The following is a 19967-nucleotide window of genomic DNA, read 5'->3' as shown; positions in this document are numbered from 1 at the left end:
TTTTCAGTCTAGTTCATTGTTAATCAATTTCCAAGTTACTGATAGCATGCCTCGGGTCAGGAACCATGCATGCAAATACATGTAGTATAAGCACAAAAAAATTAAAACTCAACAACTTCCAGTCTCTTGTTCTGCTTTCTAATGTTTGAGTAAGATTAATGTCTCTGGTGATTCATCAGTCAATTCATCTGTCTACAGACAGATTTTCTGTAAATTGAAGGAATACACACACTTGATTTCAATTACAAAACCATGCACCAAAGCCTATATTGCCATACCATCTACAGAGGACTCAGTTTATTATACAATAAAAAATATATCAATAAAATCGATGCATGATGGGCTTATATTCCCCTTGTCCACAAAGCCCTTGATCTCTAAAAGTTATTTGAAATACTGCTCTCTTTTCAGAAGGTGTGAAATGAATAAGTCCAATGGTTGGTGGCTTCCCAGTGCAAAATGGGAGCCTTAAAGAAGAGCCAGGTTGAGCTACCCTTGGTTTCACAAGCACTCCATCTACTAGAGACAAAGGTACCTGGTCCCACCTGTTCACTGTGTTTTGCAAATCAGCCTTACAGCAAACCTGGCTTCTGCTCAGCTTTTCTGTTCCTCTGTAGCTGTTTCAGCTGCATTTGACAGGAGAAAGATACTTACAAATGGATCTCGTATTTTAAGCTGTCATAAAGCACTGTATCACAACTTCTGAGAAGAGATTTTCAGAAAAATAAGCACAATGGAAACCTGTTCCTTTGTTACAAGCTTTGCTTTACTGGGCATAACCAACTATACTTTCAGTCACATTTAAGCCTCCTTGTTTTTACACTGCCCTATTTTTACATCCCCCCTTGTCCCAGTACAAATGATTCTGACTGTACCCAAAATCACTGAGATTCAGTTGAAAGTAGATCAGAACTGCTGTATTTCTCACACTTCATGCCTTCATTGTCTCCTCAGTTCACTGCCTTCTGCATGAACTCCTCCCTCCGGCCGCTATCTCAGGATCTTTGCTCTCTAAACAAAGCTGTCAAATCTGATAACCAGAAGCTACAGATGTGATAAAGGTAAGATGATTTTCCTAGTTTTATTTAGCAGCTGTGACTTCAGGGCAAACTGTCTTCTTTGGTCTTCTTTTGTTCCCCAGACCACTGCTCAGTTCATCCATTCAGGCACACGCACGCACAGCCTAGGAACAGAAGCCTGATGCTGTTGTGAGTCTTGTCCATAAAAAAAATGAAAAAGCCCATGTGCCTTCTGCAAAGATTAACCACCACCATGGTAATGGAGAAGACTTCACAGACCCACATTTCACATGTCAGTAACAGCCCCACATCAACCAAAAGTGGGAATGCGTTGGGACTTGGTGGAGGCCAGCACCTGAGCTTTCCCAAAGCACCCCAAGCACAGCAAACCTGAACAGCCATTCCATAAAAAACAGTTCCTCAAGCAACAGCAAAGTTAATGTACAAACCACCAATTTTGGTTTTATCTGAGATAGGATAGCACTCACTCATACTCCTATATTAATGGCCAAAGAAAGACAGAGATGGACATCAGCTGTTCATACAGTGAACCTGTGTTCTCCCAGTACTCCAGCAATCTTCCAGTCTTGAAACTGAGGAGATGCAGGTTCATATCTACGCTCACCGCTATCATCCATATCTGCAGTGCCAGCACATCCATGATGCAAAATACAGGCTGGCTGCACCTCCAAAGCTGCACTTGTAGTGCAAGCTCAACCTTCTTTATGATAGAAGTAGACCTCAGGCAGCTGATTTTGTAGAATCATAGAATCACCAAGGCTGGAAAAGACTTCCAAGATCATCCAGCCCAACCGTCCACCTACCACCACTATTTCCCCACTAAACCATATCCCTCAGTACAACATCTAAATGCTTCTTGAACACCACCAGGGATGGTGACTCCACCACCTCCATGGGCAGCCCACCCCAGCACCTGACCATTCCTTCAGAGAAGAAACTTTTCCTATTATCCAAGCTGAACCTCCCCAGGTACAAGTTGAGGCCATTTCCTCTAGTGATACTGTTTGTTACCCAATAGGACTAGACTGCACTAGGTATCTGATGATTACTTCCATCAAGATACCCCAGGACTATCAGAGTACAGTTCAAGTACTGATCTATAATCACTCCACGAAAAAAAAGCTTGCAGCATGAACAAATCAGCTCTGAGCTGTCATTAGCCAACCAACACTTGACTCCCTTTCACCATCTGGAACTGCCCTCCAGGTATAGAGACTGCTCCTCTCCCCCTCCTTAAACAGGTAGTGATAAAACCTATCACAGAAACTAAGCTTTTAAGTAAACAGGAGTAAGGTCTTGGTACATCTATTATTTAAAGCCATTAGTGAACAATTACAGTGAGCTATCATCCTGACATCCAGCTTGTGCTCTGCTGCTAACTGGGGAGCCAACCAAAATACAAGCTAAGGGAGTATGATTCAATACATATTCCTTGCAATTCAGCTGTCAGTGCTTTTGTCTCAAAAGCATTACTTCCATCCTAAATAGGCTTTCCACTTTAGAAAGCTAAAACATTGATGTAGATAAAGAAGATGAAGTACCTGCAAACAATGAAACATTATCAACAAAATGAACACATTTATATTGTTAATAACCTATTGAGTAAACACCAATGAAACGTGTTACCACATTGCAGTATTTCTAGTTTACCTGTTTTAAGTAGTCCAAAGCTACCACTACACCTTGCATTTATTCATATATTAACCCAGTGTCAACAATGCTATGGAGTTGATTTAGTTCATTTTCTATTTTGAAGACAAGAACTCTGGATTGTCATACAAAGGGAAAACTTGAGAGTCAACCGGCTAAAGGGAAGAAATGCATCCCTCACTCCCCTGTGGCAGCAGCCCTTGGTCTACACGCAAGACCACTGCCTCACAGCCTTCCGCCAGACCAAAAGAGAGCCTGCTCCATGCATCCTTCCCTTTGAAGGGCAGGGCACCACTGGGACACCACAACCTGCCTGGCAGGGGTGCAAACAGGAAGAATGGAGGGGGAGATGAGAGACGGCACTCACGTGTACATTGCAGGTTCTAGGCTCAGCAGAATGACAACATATTGGAAAAGCACTGCTTCTTCCAGCACCTGACCTGTGGTACAGAAAGGTGCACACCTGCCCTGATCAGACATGGGTAATAACCTTTTAGGGGTGAATTTTAACACTTAAGAAAAAGTACAGAAGAGTGTGGCCCTAATGCGAACCAAATCAGGTATGGGCAGGATCCTCCACATTTCACAGTTGATCTCTGTAAGGGCTACAAACCCAACACCATCCATCTCACTGCTGCCAGCTGACAAGATCCCACCTACCAGACAGCCACGCTCCCCTGAACCTGTACCACTTTCTCAAGGCTGCACCCAACAGCAGTAGAACGGCACCTTCGGTGCTGACCTGCGCTATACCAGGGCAAGTGGATGGCCCTGCACAGAGGGGAAACAGCTTTGATAAGAACTCTGGAGCTACGACAACACACTTGCTGGGCTATACTGCTCGCTCCTGTCCACCTGGATCTAAAGCACTTGGTTTGGAACACAGACACATCTTGGATGCACATTTACTCCTCCACATCTCTTTGTGGGCTTTGCAGCCGTCTAATGCTATAGGTGTCTGCACTTCACAGGCAGATCAACACTAAGAAATGTCAGGCGTCTCACATTGTTGCTGCTCTGGACAAACACAGGAGTGACATCCCAGACCCCAGCAGTCTATGCACTGAACATTAGCAGAACACCAGATGTTGAGGAAAAGCTATTTAAATAGCAGGACCCCGAGCATGCCAACATACACATGATGCAGTTGAGACTGCTTTCTGAAAGGGACATTTGACTATGAAGTAGGGAACCAATGTTTAAAACAACCTCCACTGAACCTCAGTGTTCCTTCTGCTGGAAGGAGAGGGAAGGACCCCCAAGAAGCAATTAGGAAAAACTTCTGTCAGCAAAGACTGACTGACAGGCTCGTATGAAGCCACCAGCCACAACCCTCCCTCCACTACCCCAGACAGCCTGTGTCCAGCAGCTTTGCCATGCGCAATCATAAAATCACAGAATGGCTTGGGTTGGAAGGAACCTTAAAGCCCACCCAGTTCCAACCCCCTCCCATGGGCAGGGCTGTCAACCACCAGTCCAGGTTGAACAGGGAGGTCCCCATCCAACCTGGCCTTGAATGCCTCCAGGGATGGGGCATCCACAACTTCTCTGGGCAGCCTGTGCCAGTGCTTCACCACCCTTCAAGTGAAAAAATTACTAGTAACACTTAATCGAAATCTCTCCGCTTTTACTGTAAAGCCATTCCCCTTGTTGTGTCACTGTCAGACAATCAGTGACAGGTCTCCGTCCTGCTTATAAGCTCCCCTCAAATACCAGAACGCTTCTCTTCTCCAGGTTGAAGAACCCTGGTTCCTTCCATTTTATCCCATTGGTCCTTCTCTGACCTGCTCCAACAGTTCCACATCCTTCCTGTGCTGGGGGCCCCAGGCCTGGGTGCTGTTCTCCAGATGGGGCCTCACAAGGGCAGAACAAAGGGGGACAATGCCGTCCATCTCCCTGCTGGCCTCCCCTCTTTTGATGCAGCCCAGGATACAGTTCACCTTCTGGACTGCGAGTGCACACTGCTGGCTCATGTCCAGCTTTTCATCCACCAGGACCCTCAAGTCCTTCTATGCAGGGCTGCTCTCAGTGAGTTCTCCCAGACTGTACATATATCTGGGACTGCCCCTACCCAAATGTAACACCTTGCACTTGACCTTGCTGAACTTCATTAGTTTCATGCGAGCTCACTTTTCAAGCCTTTCCAGGTCCCTTTGGCTGGCATCCTTTCCTTTGGGAAGGGGCCCTTTTAAGTTAATTTTGGCTCAGCTATAGCAGAAATGAAATCTAATTTTACCTGATCCTGCCTCTATTAGATGAAGGACCTGCCATCCAGCACAGCCTTATGTAGCTGAGTAATCATCTTAGATGCTTTGCCATGCCTTTGGATAGGCAAAGGATTGCAGATCCTGTCTGCAATGCTGAGATGTTCCACTGCTTGCAAAAGCCACTAAAATGCCTCTGTAAGACTGATGTCGCCCAAGAGGGTACTCCAGCACTGTGCTACATCCTAAGGATTAATAAGTGTATTGTTCTTAGTTTAACAACACATTATTAATCCTCTACACCCTTACCCATCTGCTACTTATGCCTTTCTTCAAGTGTGCTTAACACAGAACAAAGTCAATACAAAAAGAGAGGGGCAACAATGAAGTTACTCTATTCCCGTGATTGAGGGAATATTTTTAGAAGAACGAGCATAAAAAGTTCTTGATGAAATACTTAGTAAATGTTTTCACATGGAAAACCTGACTGCACAGTGCCATTACAGAATACACCACGTACCCAGCCACGTAGGCTTGTGTGGGTTATGTGGCTTACTGTATTCATTAAAGGTTCACTACAACTGTTAATGGGACTGCTAATGGAAACATCCAGGAGAGCAAATTGGAAACTAATTCATTGTCACTAATTGCAGTCTACACTCAGCTACCTCATGCAGCAGCCGAATGCCTTGCAGAGAAGAGTGTATTTGCAACCGCCTAGTGTAGAAGCTAATAAAATTAGGCTATCATGCTATTAAAAAGACATGACTCATATACACATTTTTTCTAATGCAATACCTACCAGTTGTGAAGTCTGGCATGATGTAGGAACAGCTTTAATACCGTCCTGTTAATTAGATAATATTTTAACCACTCAACTTCAGACCAAGGACTGCTCAGTGGAGGGATCATTTGGTGTCTGTGGAGCTCTGCACTGAACCTCAGAGCTATGAGCACAATCCACGCAACCCACCACTCTAATACAGCAAGACAAACAGAAATTCTACCCTCAGTGAAGAGTGGACTACCTGGGCATGAATCTGAACAGCAAGAAGCAGAAAGAAACTTCAGGCTGTTTCAGAGCTCTACAAGTAGAAATGAACATCTCCAAGTGATTGCCGTTCTATAGCACCATCTCAAATACGGACCGGCACGCAGAGATGTAGCACGTTTCTGAGATTCCTTTTCAAACACTAACACACATTTTTCTCCTTCTAAGGCACCTTGAAATAGGAGTGTCTATGCTAGTATGAGAACTTACAGCCCTCTTCACCAGCTTAGTAGCTTCCAGAAGGCTTGGAGACTTGAGGGAAACCAAGTCCATGCCAAGAAAAATGTTACAGCTGGTGTGCAGGGCTCTGGGGACTCAGAAAAATGCTCTCAGTATTAAGCACGAGATGAAGAATCCTGTACAGAATATCTTTGTTGCTCACAGCTGATCTGCATCACTAAGGGCTAACAAAAACAGAACACAGTAATGACATTAAAGATAGTTTAAGGAAGAGATCTGCACAAAGCTCAAGACAGACTTGTGAACATTCACTTAAGAAAACCCTTCAGTAGGGCAAGTTTATTTTTAAGCTTAACGGATGCATAAGACACACATCCAAAACAGAAGATTTAGTAGTGGTTCCATGTTTAAATAAGGACAGGAGAAAAGCTGCCATCACATGCCTTTGCCTGCCCCCTGCAGGAAAGGGCCCTCCAGTCAGATAAGAGAGGCTTACAGATATCAGCCAGTTTCATCCCTGCTCAACAGCCCCTGCCAGAAGATCAGATCAGGGATGAAAGAAAGCTTATTAAGCTAGGTACTCATATGGATTCTTCCCTTTGATGTAAGTTATGTAAAAAAAAATATAGATATCAGTTACTTTAGTACTGCAATATTAAAGTGACATCATCCACCTGCTACCATTATGCTGAACTCCTCTATTTAAATATAGCTGGAAAAGTCTTCCACAGTAAAGCGCAAACAGCCCAGCCTAAAAAGTTTTCTTACTCTAGCTTTTACTTCCTGGAACAGCTGTCTTGCCTGTAGCATCTCTACTGGATGAATTTTAGAAGTATTATTTCTTCATTTTCTCTTAACATTTTTTCCTCTCCTAAATCGAGACAACAGCGCCCGGTGGCAGAATAGGGGACAAATGGGTGCAAAGTGGAACACAGGATGTTCCGTATGAACATGAGGAGAAAGTTCTTTACTCTGAGAGTTACCAACCACTGAAACAAGCTGTCCAGAGAGATTGTGGAGTCTCCTTCTCTGGAGATGTTCAAAACCCACCTAGATGCTTTCCTGTGTAACCTACTGTAGGGAGTCTGCTTTAGCAGGAGGCTGGACTAGATGATCTTCAGAGGTCCCTTTCAAACCTTCTGTGATTCTGAAGAGCCTCAGTGGCTTGATCTCTGAAAAATACATTATGGTGCATCTATACATTTTAATAAGAAGTGTGTAGACCAGACCCAGCCTGAACTGCTGCAGACTGGAGGAGGAGAATGTGATTTCAGCAAAGTTTTGCTGACTGGACCAGCTGGGGCTGTGACCACACAGATCTGCTAGGATACACAGTGTTCCTCACTACCCAAACATTTGTCTGTTTTCTATCAGAAAGCCTTCTTTCAGCTTGACCTATTCCATCCCTGCTGAGGATTAAGTACATTTGTAACGCATCCACCCAACAGCTTTGAGACATTCCAGTACCTGCCTGCAAGAGGCACACACTGTTTTATTGGACTGTTACCAGAGTGAGCAAAGACAACAATCACAGACCTCCTCAATATTTAATTATCTAGTATTGCACAGCCTACTGTGGATTTAGAGGAAATTATGCTTATGACTCATATGCTAGTACTGGAGGAGCTTTTCATGGCAAAGGAGCCCTAGGGAGGAAAGGGAAAACAGCCCAGACAAACAAATCCCCCCCGACACTGTGCATCACCACCTACCTGACTCTATTTTCACTGGTAGCATATTCATTAAGGTGCAGAGAGCACTGCAGCGTTGCTCTTAAGATGAATCTGACTGACCAGAGCTTTCCTTAAGTACAGTATGTGGATTCAAGACAGAATCCAAAAGTGGTCCTAAACTGCTTCAGACTGAACCTCAAGCAGCCTTCAGTCAGTGCTGAGCTGCATCCATGCTTGGATTACATACAGGTTTCTGAAGTTTCTCCATCTCACCTCATGAAGGAAAAGACACCTTTGAAAATCAACTAGTTGCCTTGCTTTCTTTATTTTTATTTTTATTTTTATTTTAAGATTGAAAGATAAAATAAGCAAGTAGTTCTCTTGAATAACAACCAGGGTCAAGTTTAATTTGTGCTTTTTTTTTTTTTTAGAAACTCAAAAGCCTTCTTTCTTCTCCCTCCACAGAGCATCACAGAAGCAACGTGCTCATAAACAAGCAGAGGCCCCCAGCTGCTAAGTGTCGTACAACCACAGAATGTCTCGAGTTGGAAGGGACCCACAAGGATCATGGAGTCCAACCCCTGGCGCCACACAGTACCACTCCAAATCCAAATCCAATGTCTGAGAGTGCTGTCCAGACACTCCCTGAGCTCCGGCACTCAGGGCCGTGCCCACTGCCCTGGGCAGGCTGTTCCATGCCCACTGCCCTCTGGTGCAGACCCTTTCCCTCATCCCCAGCAGCCCCTCCCCTGACGCAGCTCCGTGCGGTTCCCTATGTCACATTTAGAGACATTCATAGACATTACCACTTCATTTCCACATGGCTGCTCTATCTTGCGGCCAAGAGCACAGCTACTCATCAGGGAGCAATACCTTTCATTCAGCTATTACCTTCATATTGTGCTCAGTCTTAAAATACTAATTTCCTACCATCGAGCAGCCCTACACCCTGACAAGGAGGAAGGGGTCTCTCACACTGAGCATCTTTTAATCTTTAAAACGGCTCCTGCTGCACAGCTGGAGGGAACACCTTCTGCAGTGCTTGTGTCGCAGTTTATGCATGAATGACAACAGCAATAAAAATACCAAATGAACCACAGGAAAGAGTTGTTTTTATACAAAACCATGTTTGGTTACTTTCCAGATTTAAATTTTAGCTACACTTTTGCTGATCTGTATCCCATTGCAGACAAAGAATGCAGTTGTTGCACCAGAAAGCAGACGTTGCCCTTGCTTTCCCTACTTCCAGGCCCCTCCTATGATTTTAGGCCCTGCCACCTCCCTGTTCGGAATAAAAGTTCATCTTATCTACATAGAAAAAGAAAGAAGAAATAAAGACAGTCAATATCCATTCTAACTAAAGATGAAAGCTATGAACATAACTGAATATATATATATATATATATAATAATTTCAACTCCTGTCTCCTTCCAAATTTTAAAAAGAACTCAGCTGACTGAATGCTAAAGCTGAAAAAGAAGGCGGCTCCAAATGCTGCAGCCTTATCCTCCCAAAACCTCTACAGACATTCATTTCTACTTTGTTTTCCCTCTTTTGAAGACTCTTCATCTGCATGCATTAGCTTCTCACAAACTACCAATTAGGATGTTGGGGCTCACCACTATAAGCAGAGCTGTAATAATTAGGATCAGGTTATCAGGTTAAGCCTACTTTTTGCTCAGGCGTTCAGGAAGAACCTATTCAGTTTTATAGGTTACTGTGCTGTCCTGTCTCAATGAGAATTTTCCCATAACTCGCTTTTACTGTTCCTTTAATGTTGTAGTGCTGCCATTATTTTTGCTACGCCTTCCCTATTTTTTTAGCTTACTTGTCATAACACATGTAGTAACACCTGCATATGCAACCAGAAAAGGTTACTGTGATTTTCTCTCATATTTTAAAGCTTAAGCCTTGATCTCTTAATTGGCTTTCTATTATTTAAGTCTTCTTTCACTGTTCTTATAGTATGAACTGATTTTCCTTTTCACAGGTTTACATAATAGGAAAGCTCCTTAAATATCTCTTCCTAACTTTTTGGCGTATGAGATCAATTTAAAGCATTTCTGTATATTTTTGCTTTGACCTTAGATTTAGCTACTTGCTTTTCTTTCGTTAATCCAATTCTATTTCTGGCTCCAGCCTCAGTCACAGCATAGCCCTGTAGCTGAAGCTCTGCCAATCTTCTTAATGTAGGACTTCCCTTCCCCCTTCTTTCAGTTGTTAATCGCTTCTCTCAAATTTTAGTCTATAGGAACTGATGTAGCAACTTTCTTACAGAATTGCTGTTACTACGTGATTTTAGTAATAAGAAACTGAGCAAAAATAATCTACAGAAATACATTTAAGAAACACCCTTGTTTTATATAATAACTACATAAAAATATTTAAAATACATGAAATAAATATATAAATAAACCTTTGCAATGAAAAGTCACAATCTGCTTTTCTTCTCCAGAACACTCACATGGATATGGTTTCATGAGGTCTGAATCACCAGTGCCAGACAGCAACTATGAAGAAACTCATCTGTATGCATATCTGTCTAAAGAAACCTTTTCTTACACCATCTTCTACTCCCCCAGCACCATACAAATGCTGTGTTTATATTGACTCTATGAAGTAGGTGAAATTATTCCCTTGCTCCATGGACACAAATGACTTGGAACATGGACACAAAACACTTGGAACTGAGGGAAAATAGCTTCAGATCCCCGTGAAGACCAAAGCCACCACATTCTTGCCCTTCTCCAATTAGTAAATGTTGTGCCTTCTCTTTAAAGTACTAATATTTCATTACTGAATGCTAGTTCATGTACTAATTTCAATTGGGTTGTTTACTGTTGTCTACTCCCTAATTAATGTCAGCATATGTTCTATGTGTACTATCTACTCTGTCTGAATGGGGCCACAGGGACATAAACCCCATCATGTCTTCAGTGGGCATAACTGAAGTACTGATTTGATTTATAACTACTAACAGAACAAGGCAGAGCTTCAGTAATATGCAACATGCTTGCTGCCTGGCAAGGAACTTCAAAAAAGAAATAATAAAAGTTTCTTGTTAGGACACTCAATATCAGACTTCTCCTGGATGCATTCAAGGCCAGGCTGGATGTGGCTCTGGGCAGTCTGGTCTGGCGGTTGGCGACCCTGCACATTGCAGGGGGAATGAAACTAGATGACCACTGTGGTCCTTTTCAACCCAGGCTATTCTATGATTCTATGATTCTATCTTTAGAAGCCTGCAAAGAGAGAAGGTAATGCTCACACACCAGACTTTTATGAGTATGTGGTACCAAACTTAGTGCTCAACCATCAGTGCAAATGGGAGTAGCCAAAAGACTCTAGTGGGGATGCGCAGTCTACCAGCAATGCAGTAGGAAACCTTCTACCCGCCTGTCTAAATCTTGTGCACTGTTTCTTACAGAGAATTTTTGGTTGACATCGGACACTGCATCTCACAGAAGGAAGTTCTTGAGAAACCAACATTAGGAAGGCTTGGGGAATCACAGAATCATAGAATCTTTAGAGTTGGAAGGGATCTCTGAAGGCCATCTAGTCCAACTCCCCTGCAACGAACAGGGACACCACAGCTAGATCAGGTTGCCCAGGGCCTGATCCAGCCTTGCCTTGGAAGTCTCCAGGGATGGGGCATCAACTAGGAAAATGCCTCCTGGGAAAGCAAAATAAAAACTCCCCTGTGGTTTGATTATCAGCTGCATCTGAGTTGTGTTCATACTACAGTGTTAAAAAAAAAAAATACACCAACCGCAGCTCACCTTGTGACAAAAGAGAACCCCAGCAGCAGAAACTCTCAGTTTCCTGCTTCTGCACAGTCATATCAAAAAATGGGAAGGAGCAGGCTCTCTCCATTTTCTCCAACGTAAGACTAGTACAATTTATAGGAACATGCACATTTTTCTTCAACAATTCAGACCTCCTGTGGACAACCATGGCCGTGCTGCTTGTTGCGACCTCATGTTGACCTTTTTAGACTTCCTCTTCCAGGTAATCTGATTTCTATTGCTCCTGTCAATTAACAGGACACTTAGGGTTACCAGCTTCCTCCTTCCCCTTCTGCTACCACGTTCTTCCATTATTTTACAGTTTTCATGGCACTGCCTTTGTGCACTTCTTGCTATTTTCCAAACAATTAATGGTCATTTTTGAGCAAGAAATGAATCTGAAACTCAAGCAACAGCAGATGTCACAGATCATCTCAATTCTAGCATGGTAAAAATGGAGTTCTGGAATATACTGTGTTTTATGGTTGTTAGTATTCAGTGGAAGTCAGGTGCTACTTTACAATCTTCTCCTAGAAAAATCAACGTATAGCATCTATTTTCTGCCCTTGAAGTTCCTGGCTTTACTTGGTGTTTAAAAACACAGACCTAGAAGCAAAGGCCTGTTTAAAAGTTCAGCTCCTCCTATTCCAGATGATTGCTTCGTAGATCTGTCAATATATCAAATATCAATATGTCAAACATCAATCAAATCTACTGGTGAAATCGAACTAAGTTTCCTTCCTAACACTCCTACTGGAGGGCTACTCCAAACATTTGCCTAATACTTTGAATATGCTTACTATGTATTTTCAGACTTAACGTCTATAGAAGTTTGTTCTTGTGCCATCATTATCCTTTGGCTGAAATAATTTTTCTCTCCCCTGGAGAGCGTATAGAGTACAGGAGTATTGGAGTATAGAAACTATTTAAATGATAGCTGGACTAACAGAAGCTTGTATTCGGTAGCTAGTAAGAAAAATACCAACATTCTGTAAAACTATAAATATAGAAGTATTGGCCACATTGAAATGGTATATTCTGCCCTGAAGAGCTTTGTCATAACCAAAACAGCAACTCCAGTGGCACATTTACTAACTAACATGAGTTTCTACAGTGTTTTGGAAGAAACTCTCCTTACCCACTCTAGAGAATGTAGTTTTAATACTTCCTAGTGCTGGGGATAAATGTAAAGACCTAAAATAGTGTCCAACTCTAATCTCTCAAATTGAAACATATCTAAAACAGTTCCACTGAGTTCATGTGCAGATCTGCATTTTGATAAATTTACCAATTATTACACTTTTCTGAAGTGTGTTAATTTGGACCCCAACCCCCAAATCTTTGCTTTTTCTTGAAGCAATCGCTTCATTCATCTCTAATCTTTCAGATCTTCTTAGAACTTTCTTTTTCTGAAGACCGATCACTCCCTTTTGCTTTCCTATGGAAGATTGCTAGGGTCTAGAGCCTTTTGAAGGAATGCATAAGCAAATTTCATACTTGTAAATAAAATTACTCCCATCAAAATCAGAGGGTAAGAACTTTCTCACTTACTGAAGACTGTGGAAAATAACTCTCTCAACAATTCTCTTCAGGTAGGAATGGATTAGGACAAGTTTGATTGGAAGCAGTGAGGGAGAAGGAAAGCACTCTCTCTTTCTGTCTGTCAGCTAAGCTCTTATACGAGCTCTTTTTACCCCTATTACCAGGCAGACAAATGGCACAAGGATGGCTTCCAAGCACAGGTTTGTATTAGTGAAGCTCTGGGGAAAAGATTTGACTCTTCATCAGTAGATCAAAATAGGACCTCACCTCAGTCCTGGTTTAGACAACATCCAACTGCATACTTTTAATTCCTCTGTCTTTCCGTCCCTCATCAAAACAAGGTGCCAGAATTGAGGTTAATACATTTAGTTCCATATCTAGCAACTGGACTACTGAGTACTCAAAATCAATGAACAGGAATTAAGCTAAGCCTCCCCCATGATGCAGAAATCACATTAGTTTTTAGTATTTAGTATGTAATTCGTAATTACATAGTAAATGACAACTGGCTTTCAGTTTAAGGCTTCTAGCTCAAGTCTTGATCTCCATCCACATACCCAGTAAGACAGAGACATAGACTGTATCCACTTCAGAGCCATGATGGCTGCTTTGTACATATTCTTTCACATCTTTTGTCTCCTGTTTAGAAACAAACTGTTTAGAAATAACTTATTAGATTATCATAAGGTGACATTTGTGTAAAGTACTCTCAGGCCCACAAAAGCCTGAGGTATTTAATTCACACATCCTTTTCATAAACACCGGGCTGAACGCTCCAAGATCACACAGCACAGCATGCTCAATTCCCGCCCTCCATAGTGCTTCAGGTGAAGGGGCAGAGCAGTGCTCAAGTAGCAACAAATCAAACCCAAGCCCTCCTTCTATTCAGCACAGAAAGTGAGTCAGAGTCCCTATAGTGTACCAGCAAAGAATCAGTTATCTAAAGCTTTCAGATGTCACTTCTAGCACATCTGCAATTGCTCCAAAAGGCTCAGCTAGAAAATATTGAAAGGATAACATTTATGTTGATAAAAAGGGCAAGCCAAACTTAATTAATGCCTGTCCCAGGAGCAGAAAATTGTAGCTGAAGAGATATTCAGCTGCCTTTTCAACGTGTAAAATATTGCTCTGCTCTACTACCTATATATACAAGAAAGATTTTGTGATCAGCTACCCCTTAAAAGAACCTGTTGTCAATTAGGATCTACAGATACCATCAGTAACAGATATTCTGATATTTATACCAATACAAACTAATGCAATTGTGTCGCAATGAAACCTGGTACAGGAAGACAAATACAAGACAGCAATGTACTGTAGTAATAAAGCTATCACAGTCACCTAGAACATTACTTTCTAAGTAGAAAATCAGTCATCTCAAAGATTCAAACATTTTTACAGGATATGCTTAACAGCTCAAAGAAGAAAGCTCAGATGGAAATGGACCAGCTGAGAGTTTCTTCAAATAGCAAATGTACAGACTTATCACTTTACAACCAGAAACAGCTGATATGGGTGTCTACTGGGCCCTCAGCAAGTCTTCAATACAATGAAGCCTTGTGAAGTGGTAGCTAATCGAGAGAGTGATCAGTTTGAGGTGGTAACATCACTTTCCAGATGATCATTCAAAACTTCATGTAGAATCAATGAGAGCTGCGAGCTTGGAACTTGCTGAGGAGGGAACAAGAGTTAACTATTCAGAAAAGGGGAATGCTTTAAAACAGCACCACTTCTGAAGCCGTAAGTTTCCATACACAAACTCCTACAGAATAGTAAGAGATCAAGACAACCTTGAGGCTTGTTGATAAGAAAGGCTTGTTGATAAGATAAGATAATGCATTGTTGAACAACTATTCTTTTTATATTCAGTAAATGCAATTTCAATGACTCTAGGATTTTGAATAGTTTTTTGTGGAGTCAGGAGTCAGACTCTTGTGGGAACTTTCCAGCTTGGAATACTCCATGATTCTATGTTCTAGGAGCCTGAACAGGCAGACAGGTTTCCTTGCGATCGTGTTATGGTTGGATGTTCTAATCCTTCATGGAATTACAACAGCATTATTGCTAACACACAATAGCATATGGAAGCATACTGAAAGCAGACACTGCTAGGGAACAAGCCTGAAACAAAATTCCCAAGGAGAGAGTGAAGCAGAGAAGGAAAAAATAATTCCTAAAGTAGACAGAACGCTTGTCCATTTTCAGTGGAGTTGCATGTATTTAAATAAAAGATAACACAGGTAAAAGAATGAAAGTATTGCCTATATATTCAGCTAGAACTGTTTTATTTTTATTGAATACACATCTAATCTTAAAACCTGAAAGTTAATTAAATTTGTTTAACTCCTAAACAACGATGTCCTCTATCATCTGAGTGGCTTGATCTTTAATGCTTGATCTTTAATCTTCATCATCTCACCTTTCTCTTTGTGATAAGGCAAAGTGCTTCTACTGGCACAATATTTAGGGCTTTATTTATATACGAAGTTATTTCACAGGAACTGTGCATAAAACATCTTTTTCTGATACACTGTCATAAGCAGATATATTTTGAATTCTCTCCTATCTTACTCTAAACTAACTTTCATAGCCAGACCAGCTCTGAGTGAGTTACCCAAGACAAAAAGTGGTTTGGGTTGGCCTTTATTTAGCCCCATCATTGTCATATTGTCAGTTCACACCTCAAAAAGAGCTCATTCTACTTGACATGATTCCACTCTGCGCAACTATAAAAGCACAGTAACATAAAATATGGTATTTATTGTGATGAGATCTTGCTCCAAAGACATAATTGTCGCTGATGTTTGTGAAAATAGGATTGGGCATTTGATGTGGTTGAATAAGCTGCACATTATCCTAAGTTATACATCAATGAAAAGAAACAGGAACTCAGTAACACTTACAAGTAATTACCACAGCATTTGCATAAGCACACACATGCTTTAGTCTTCACCTGGAAAAACATCTCATCAGAGGCCAGAATTTGTCTGGCAACACTGTGGCTACAGCAGCATATGCTGAGGATGTACCTCTCTGCTCAGTGTCCACTGTCTCTGTGACTGTCAAGTGTCTTTCCCACAGCAGAACAGGGATTTTGCTCTTAAACATTTAAATGTTAATATCTGAGAACTCTTGTAAGTTCAGCACTGGGCTGACCTCTTTCCTAGGGTTTGTTTGGTTAAAAATGCCTTCAGGATGACTGCTTATCTGCCTCCAAAGTATGATGTGGACATCCCAAAGCAGATGACTTCAGTGAGCTGCACAGTGAAAGCTTCAGTCTTCACTGCACTTCTTGAACTGCCTGAACCTGATCTCTGCAGCATCAGAAGACGCCTTCTTCGAAGGATTTCTCTGACCAAAGAAAGAGGTGGGTCAGAAGGGAACAAGACCCTTCACCGTCAGAAGGGAGTAAGACTCTGGGAGACCGTCACTGTTCTTAAGACTAAAGACACAGCAAGAATATCAGCAAATACTTAAGCATAAATGTAGATGGAAAAGACATATAAGGAGTGTGGTTTTGCACGTCAAAATGATGTTTTTTATTTCAGTTCCTCATGCCCTGGGAGAAGACTCAGTGACTAACTCTAAGCTAAAATGATCTCTTCTTGCTGATGCGCACCATTGAGCGGCTGAAGAAGACTGCAGTAAATGACATCAAGATCATTTGTACCTTTAATTCAATCTAAAGTTGGAATTCAACATTTTTTGCCCTAAAAATAAAAATGCTGTTGTATAATCATCCAATATGTTATTGACAGTTGCTTATTTTCAGTGGTTTAAGGAGGCAGGAAGAAGTACAGTTTAGCCTTTGATGTCTGTGGTTCCAACAGTAAAGAACTGGAGACTTCTTTGAGAATAATTTTAATCTAATCAATTTAGCCCAGCTGGTACAACATTACAGCAATAAAAAGATTTCATTGTACAAAGCAAAAAAAGAAATCGATTAATGAGAAGAGGACTGATTCTTTGAGTGGCAGGAGGTGACTCGCCATCTCTAATTTCTCCTTTTCACCTCATCTGCTCTTCTGTGGTCCTTTGTACCAGTGCTGAGCAGGCTTAAAGTTCTACTAAATATACTATTAAATTTTATCCTGTGTTAGTAAATGTGGAAGCAATACTACAAAATGCAAGGGTAGAAATCACAACTGGATCTGACGTGAAAAGACATCATCAGATTGTCACAGAGTGTTGTTTTGTAAAGAAGTACATCCATAAGCTGCTGAAATCCTTCACACAGCATGAAAAGAAATCTCTGGGGGTAAGTCACAAAGCTAATACTTTAAGATACTAAAGTTCCCTCAAAAGTAAACAGGACTAGCAAATACACTGCAAATATTTAAGGCAGGAAGCATCTCTTTAGAAAAGGAAAGCAGGCAGAATACTCTCAAATATTGCATGACGGGAGCCACACAGGATAATGAGGTCACACGACCCTTACTAAGAGTGATGAAAGGGTGATCGATCCCCCTCCTTCCCACCACTCAGCTCAGGAAAGGCCTTCAGGTCTTGCACTGCCATCACACTTCCACACCCGACCTCATTTTCAACTGTGTGGTTCAGCTCCCAAATGTGCGTTTTTCCAGGAAGTTGAAGGCAGGAGCTCCTTTCTTAGTGGCAGCCCATAGGTCCTGACCTGTGTCAACCACAGTCATCCCTGTTAATAAGTTTTATGTTATATGTTTTAAATTAGACAAATTTGTACTACGTAAATTTGTATAGGTATAATGTGATATGGTCCTGTTATCCTCCAGAAGAATATTCTAAATACAAAATGCATTGTCAACAGCTGAGAAGCAGTGATAGCAGTGTTACCCAGCAACTTCTATCCTTCTTCAAATAATTACCTAATTTGAATTTCTGTTATGTGAAAAGCAGGGTACATGAGAAAGTCCAAATCTAGGTATAGACAAATCCCAGCTAGAAGCCCCTGTATGACTCAGGTGCCCCAGCATGACTGACACGCAACACAGCCACTCAAACCCAACGCATATGCCATGCTCCAGCCAAACACTCTCTGAGTGCCAATGTTCTGCACCTGGATACCTTCTGAAGGGCTGGTTTTGGCTAAGCACACCAGTTCAGACTCTGAATGTGACATTAGAAATAGCTCTTCTGAACTACAGCTCCCTGCCACTGACTGCAGTCAGGCTGCAAGGAGGACACAACCCCAGCCACCGGACAGAGCAATCTGCTTCACTGGGGCTGTTTCATCTGAACAGCTTACACTGAGGATACCTAGAGCTTGGTATCATGCTAAATCCTAGGCTGAAACCTTCCCATTCCCCATGAGACAGCATTACACGGCTCGCTGCTCAGCATCCTGCTTACATCAGCAGCTCTGCAGAGCTCCCAGCTCCCAGAGCTGTCCTTATTAGCAAGCAGTGAGGCCAAGCAGGAGGACATGAGCATGGCAACCAGGCTGTGCGGAGCAGAGTGGCTTCTCCTTCATATCAGCTCCAGTCCGGTTCTGCAGGCTAACAACCACGTGATGCTGGAGGACTTCTTCCAGCTCAGCATCACCCAAAAACAACTCCATACACGCTGTCCAAGGTGCTCTACGCACAGTAGAGCTGACGGGGAAATGCTCCTCAAAAGCACAGTCCTTATTCACTAAACGGTGCAGAAGGTGCAGCGTGCTGCACCCCAGCTCCCCGCAGACCTTGCACCGGGCACAAGAACTCGGCCTTTACGAGACCTGCCTACAGGGCACGACTAACGTCACCGAGGCTACCGTTCGCCCAGCCCGGCCCGGCGCTCCAGGACAGGCTGCGGGGCCCCGACTGCGGCGTGGGCACGGCGGCGGCATTGCGGAGCGGCTCCGCGTCCCCCGAGAGGCCCCGGCGGGCGCTGCCGAGGCGGGGGGAGGCGGGAACGGGCCCGGCGGGGCAGGGCCGGGCTGCGCGGCCGCGGAGGTGCGTTCTCCCGGCCCCTCGCGCTCCTTCCTCCGCCGCGCCGCCTCCGCCCCCGCCGCGCCCGCCCGCCCCGCCGCCCGCTCGCCTCGCCTCGCCTCGCCTCGCCTCGCCCTCTCCTCACCGGCCGAGGAGTGGATCTTGGAGGATTTCCGCCGCAGGGACATCCTCAGCGCCGTGTCGAGGCCGGCCCTGGTCGGCATGCTGAGGCCGGGGCGGCCGGCTCAGGGCTGCGGCGGCGGCGGACGGGCATGGGCCACCCCTCACGCAGACGCCGCGCTGCGCCGGCACCGCCGCGGCCTGCTGCGGGGGCGGGCGAGGCGCTAAGCCCTGCCGGGCGCGGTTCCCGCCGGGGGGCAGCGCGGGCGGCCTGCCGCCTCCTTCCCTCAGGACCGGGGCCGGAGGAGAGAGCTCCGTGAGCGGGGTGCCCGCCCCTTCCCGCCCGGCCCCGGGCAGCGGAGGAGGCCCCGGCCCTCCTCGGCGGGCACCGCGGGCCCCGCAGTCCCGGGCGCCTACCGGGCTCCTCCGCTAGCGGCCGCGGGTCCGACCGCCTCCTCAGCGCTGCCTACGGAAATAACGGCGCTCCCCTGGCGCGGGGCGCGGGGCTGTGCGGCGGTGCCCTCTTTGTAGGTCGTGAGGAGACAGCCCGGTTCCCTACTGCCTTACATCGCAGCCAGCCATCTGCCTGCGGGCGGAGTGCTACTCCTCCAGCACTGAGCGCCTCGCAGCTGAACTCATCCAGAATGAGCAAGTAGGCCTGTTGTTTTCCTAAAGTTGTCTATTTGAAACGGACGTGACAGCTCTGGAACAGGCTGCCCAGGGAGGTTGTGGAGTCTGCTTCTCTGTAGGTACTCAAGACCGCTCTGGACGCTTTCCTATGCAACCTGCTGTAGGGAACCTGCTTTAGCAGGGGGTTGAATTCAATCTCCAGAG

At 43.9% G+C, this 19967-nt stretch overlaps 1 protein-coding gene across 1 annotated transcript in view; it reads right to left on the bottom strand.

Annotated features, from left to right (window-relative positions):
* ATP8A2 (ATPase phospholipid transporting 8A2) overlaps positions 1 to 19326 on the bottom strand; it is a 315266-nt gene extending 295940 nt beyond the window's left edge. The window contains exon 1 of the mRNA XM_025146849.3: positions 19159 to 19326. Coding sequence (XP_025002617.2) covers positions 19159 to 19237 — 79 coding nt within the window. The 5' untranslated portion in view covers positions 19238 to 19326. The remainder of the gene's footprint in view (positions 1 to 19158) is intronic.
* Between the last annotated feature and the right edge of the window lie 641 nt (positions 19327 to 19967).

Source organism: Gallus gallus, chromosome 1 (assembly GCF_016699485.2).
Source record: "Gallus gallus isolate bGalGal1 chromosome 1, bGalGal1.mat.broiler.GRCg7b, whole genome shotgun sequence".
In the NCBI taxonomy this organism is placed as follows: Eukaryota; Metazoa; Chordata; class Aves; order Galliformes; family Phasianidae; genus Gallus; species Gallus gallus.
The sequence above is the reverse complement of the archived record's forward strand: the minus strand, read 5'-3'. Positions and strand labels throughout refer to the sequence as shown.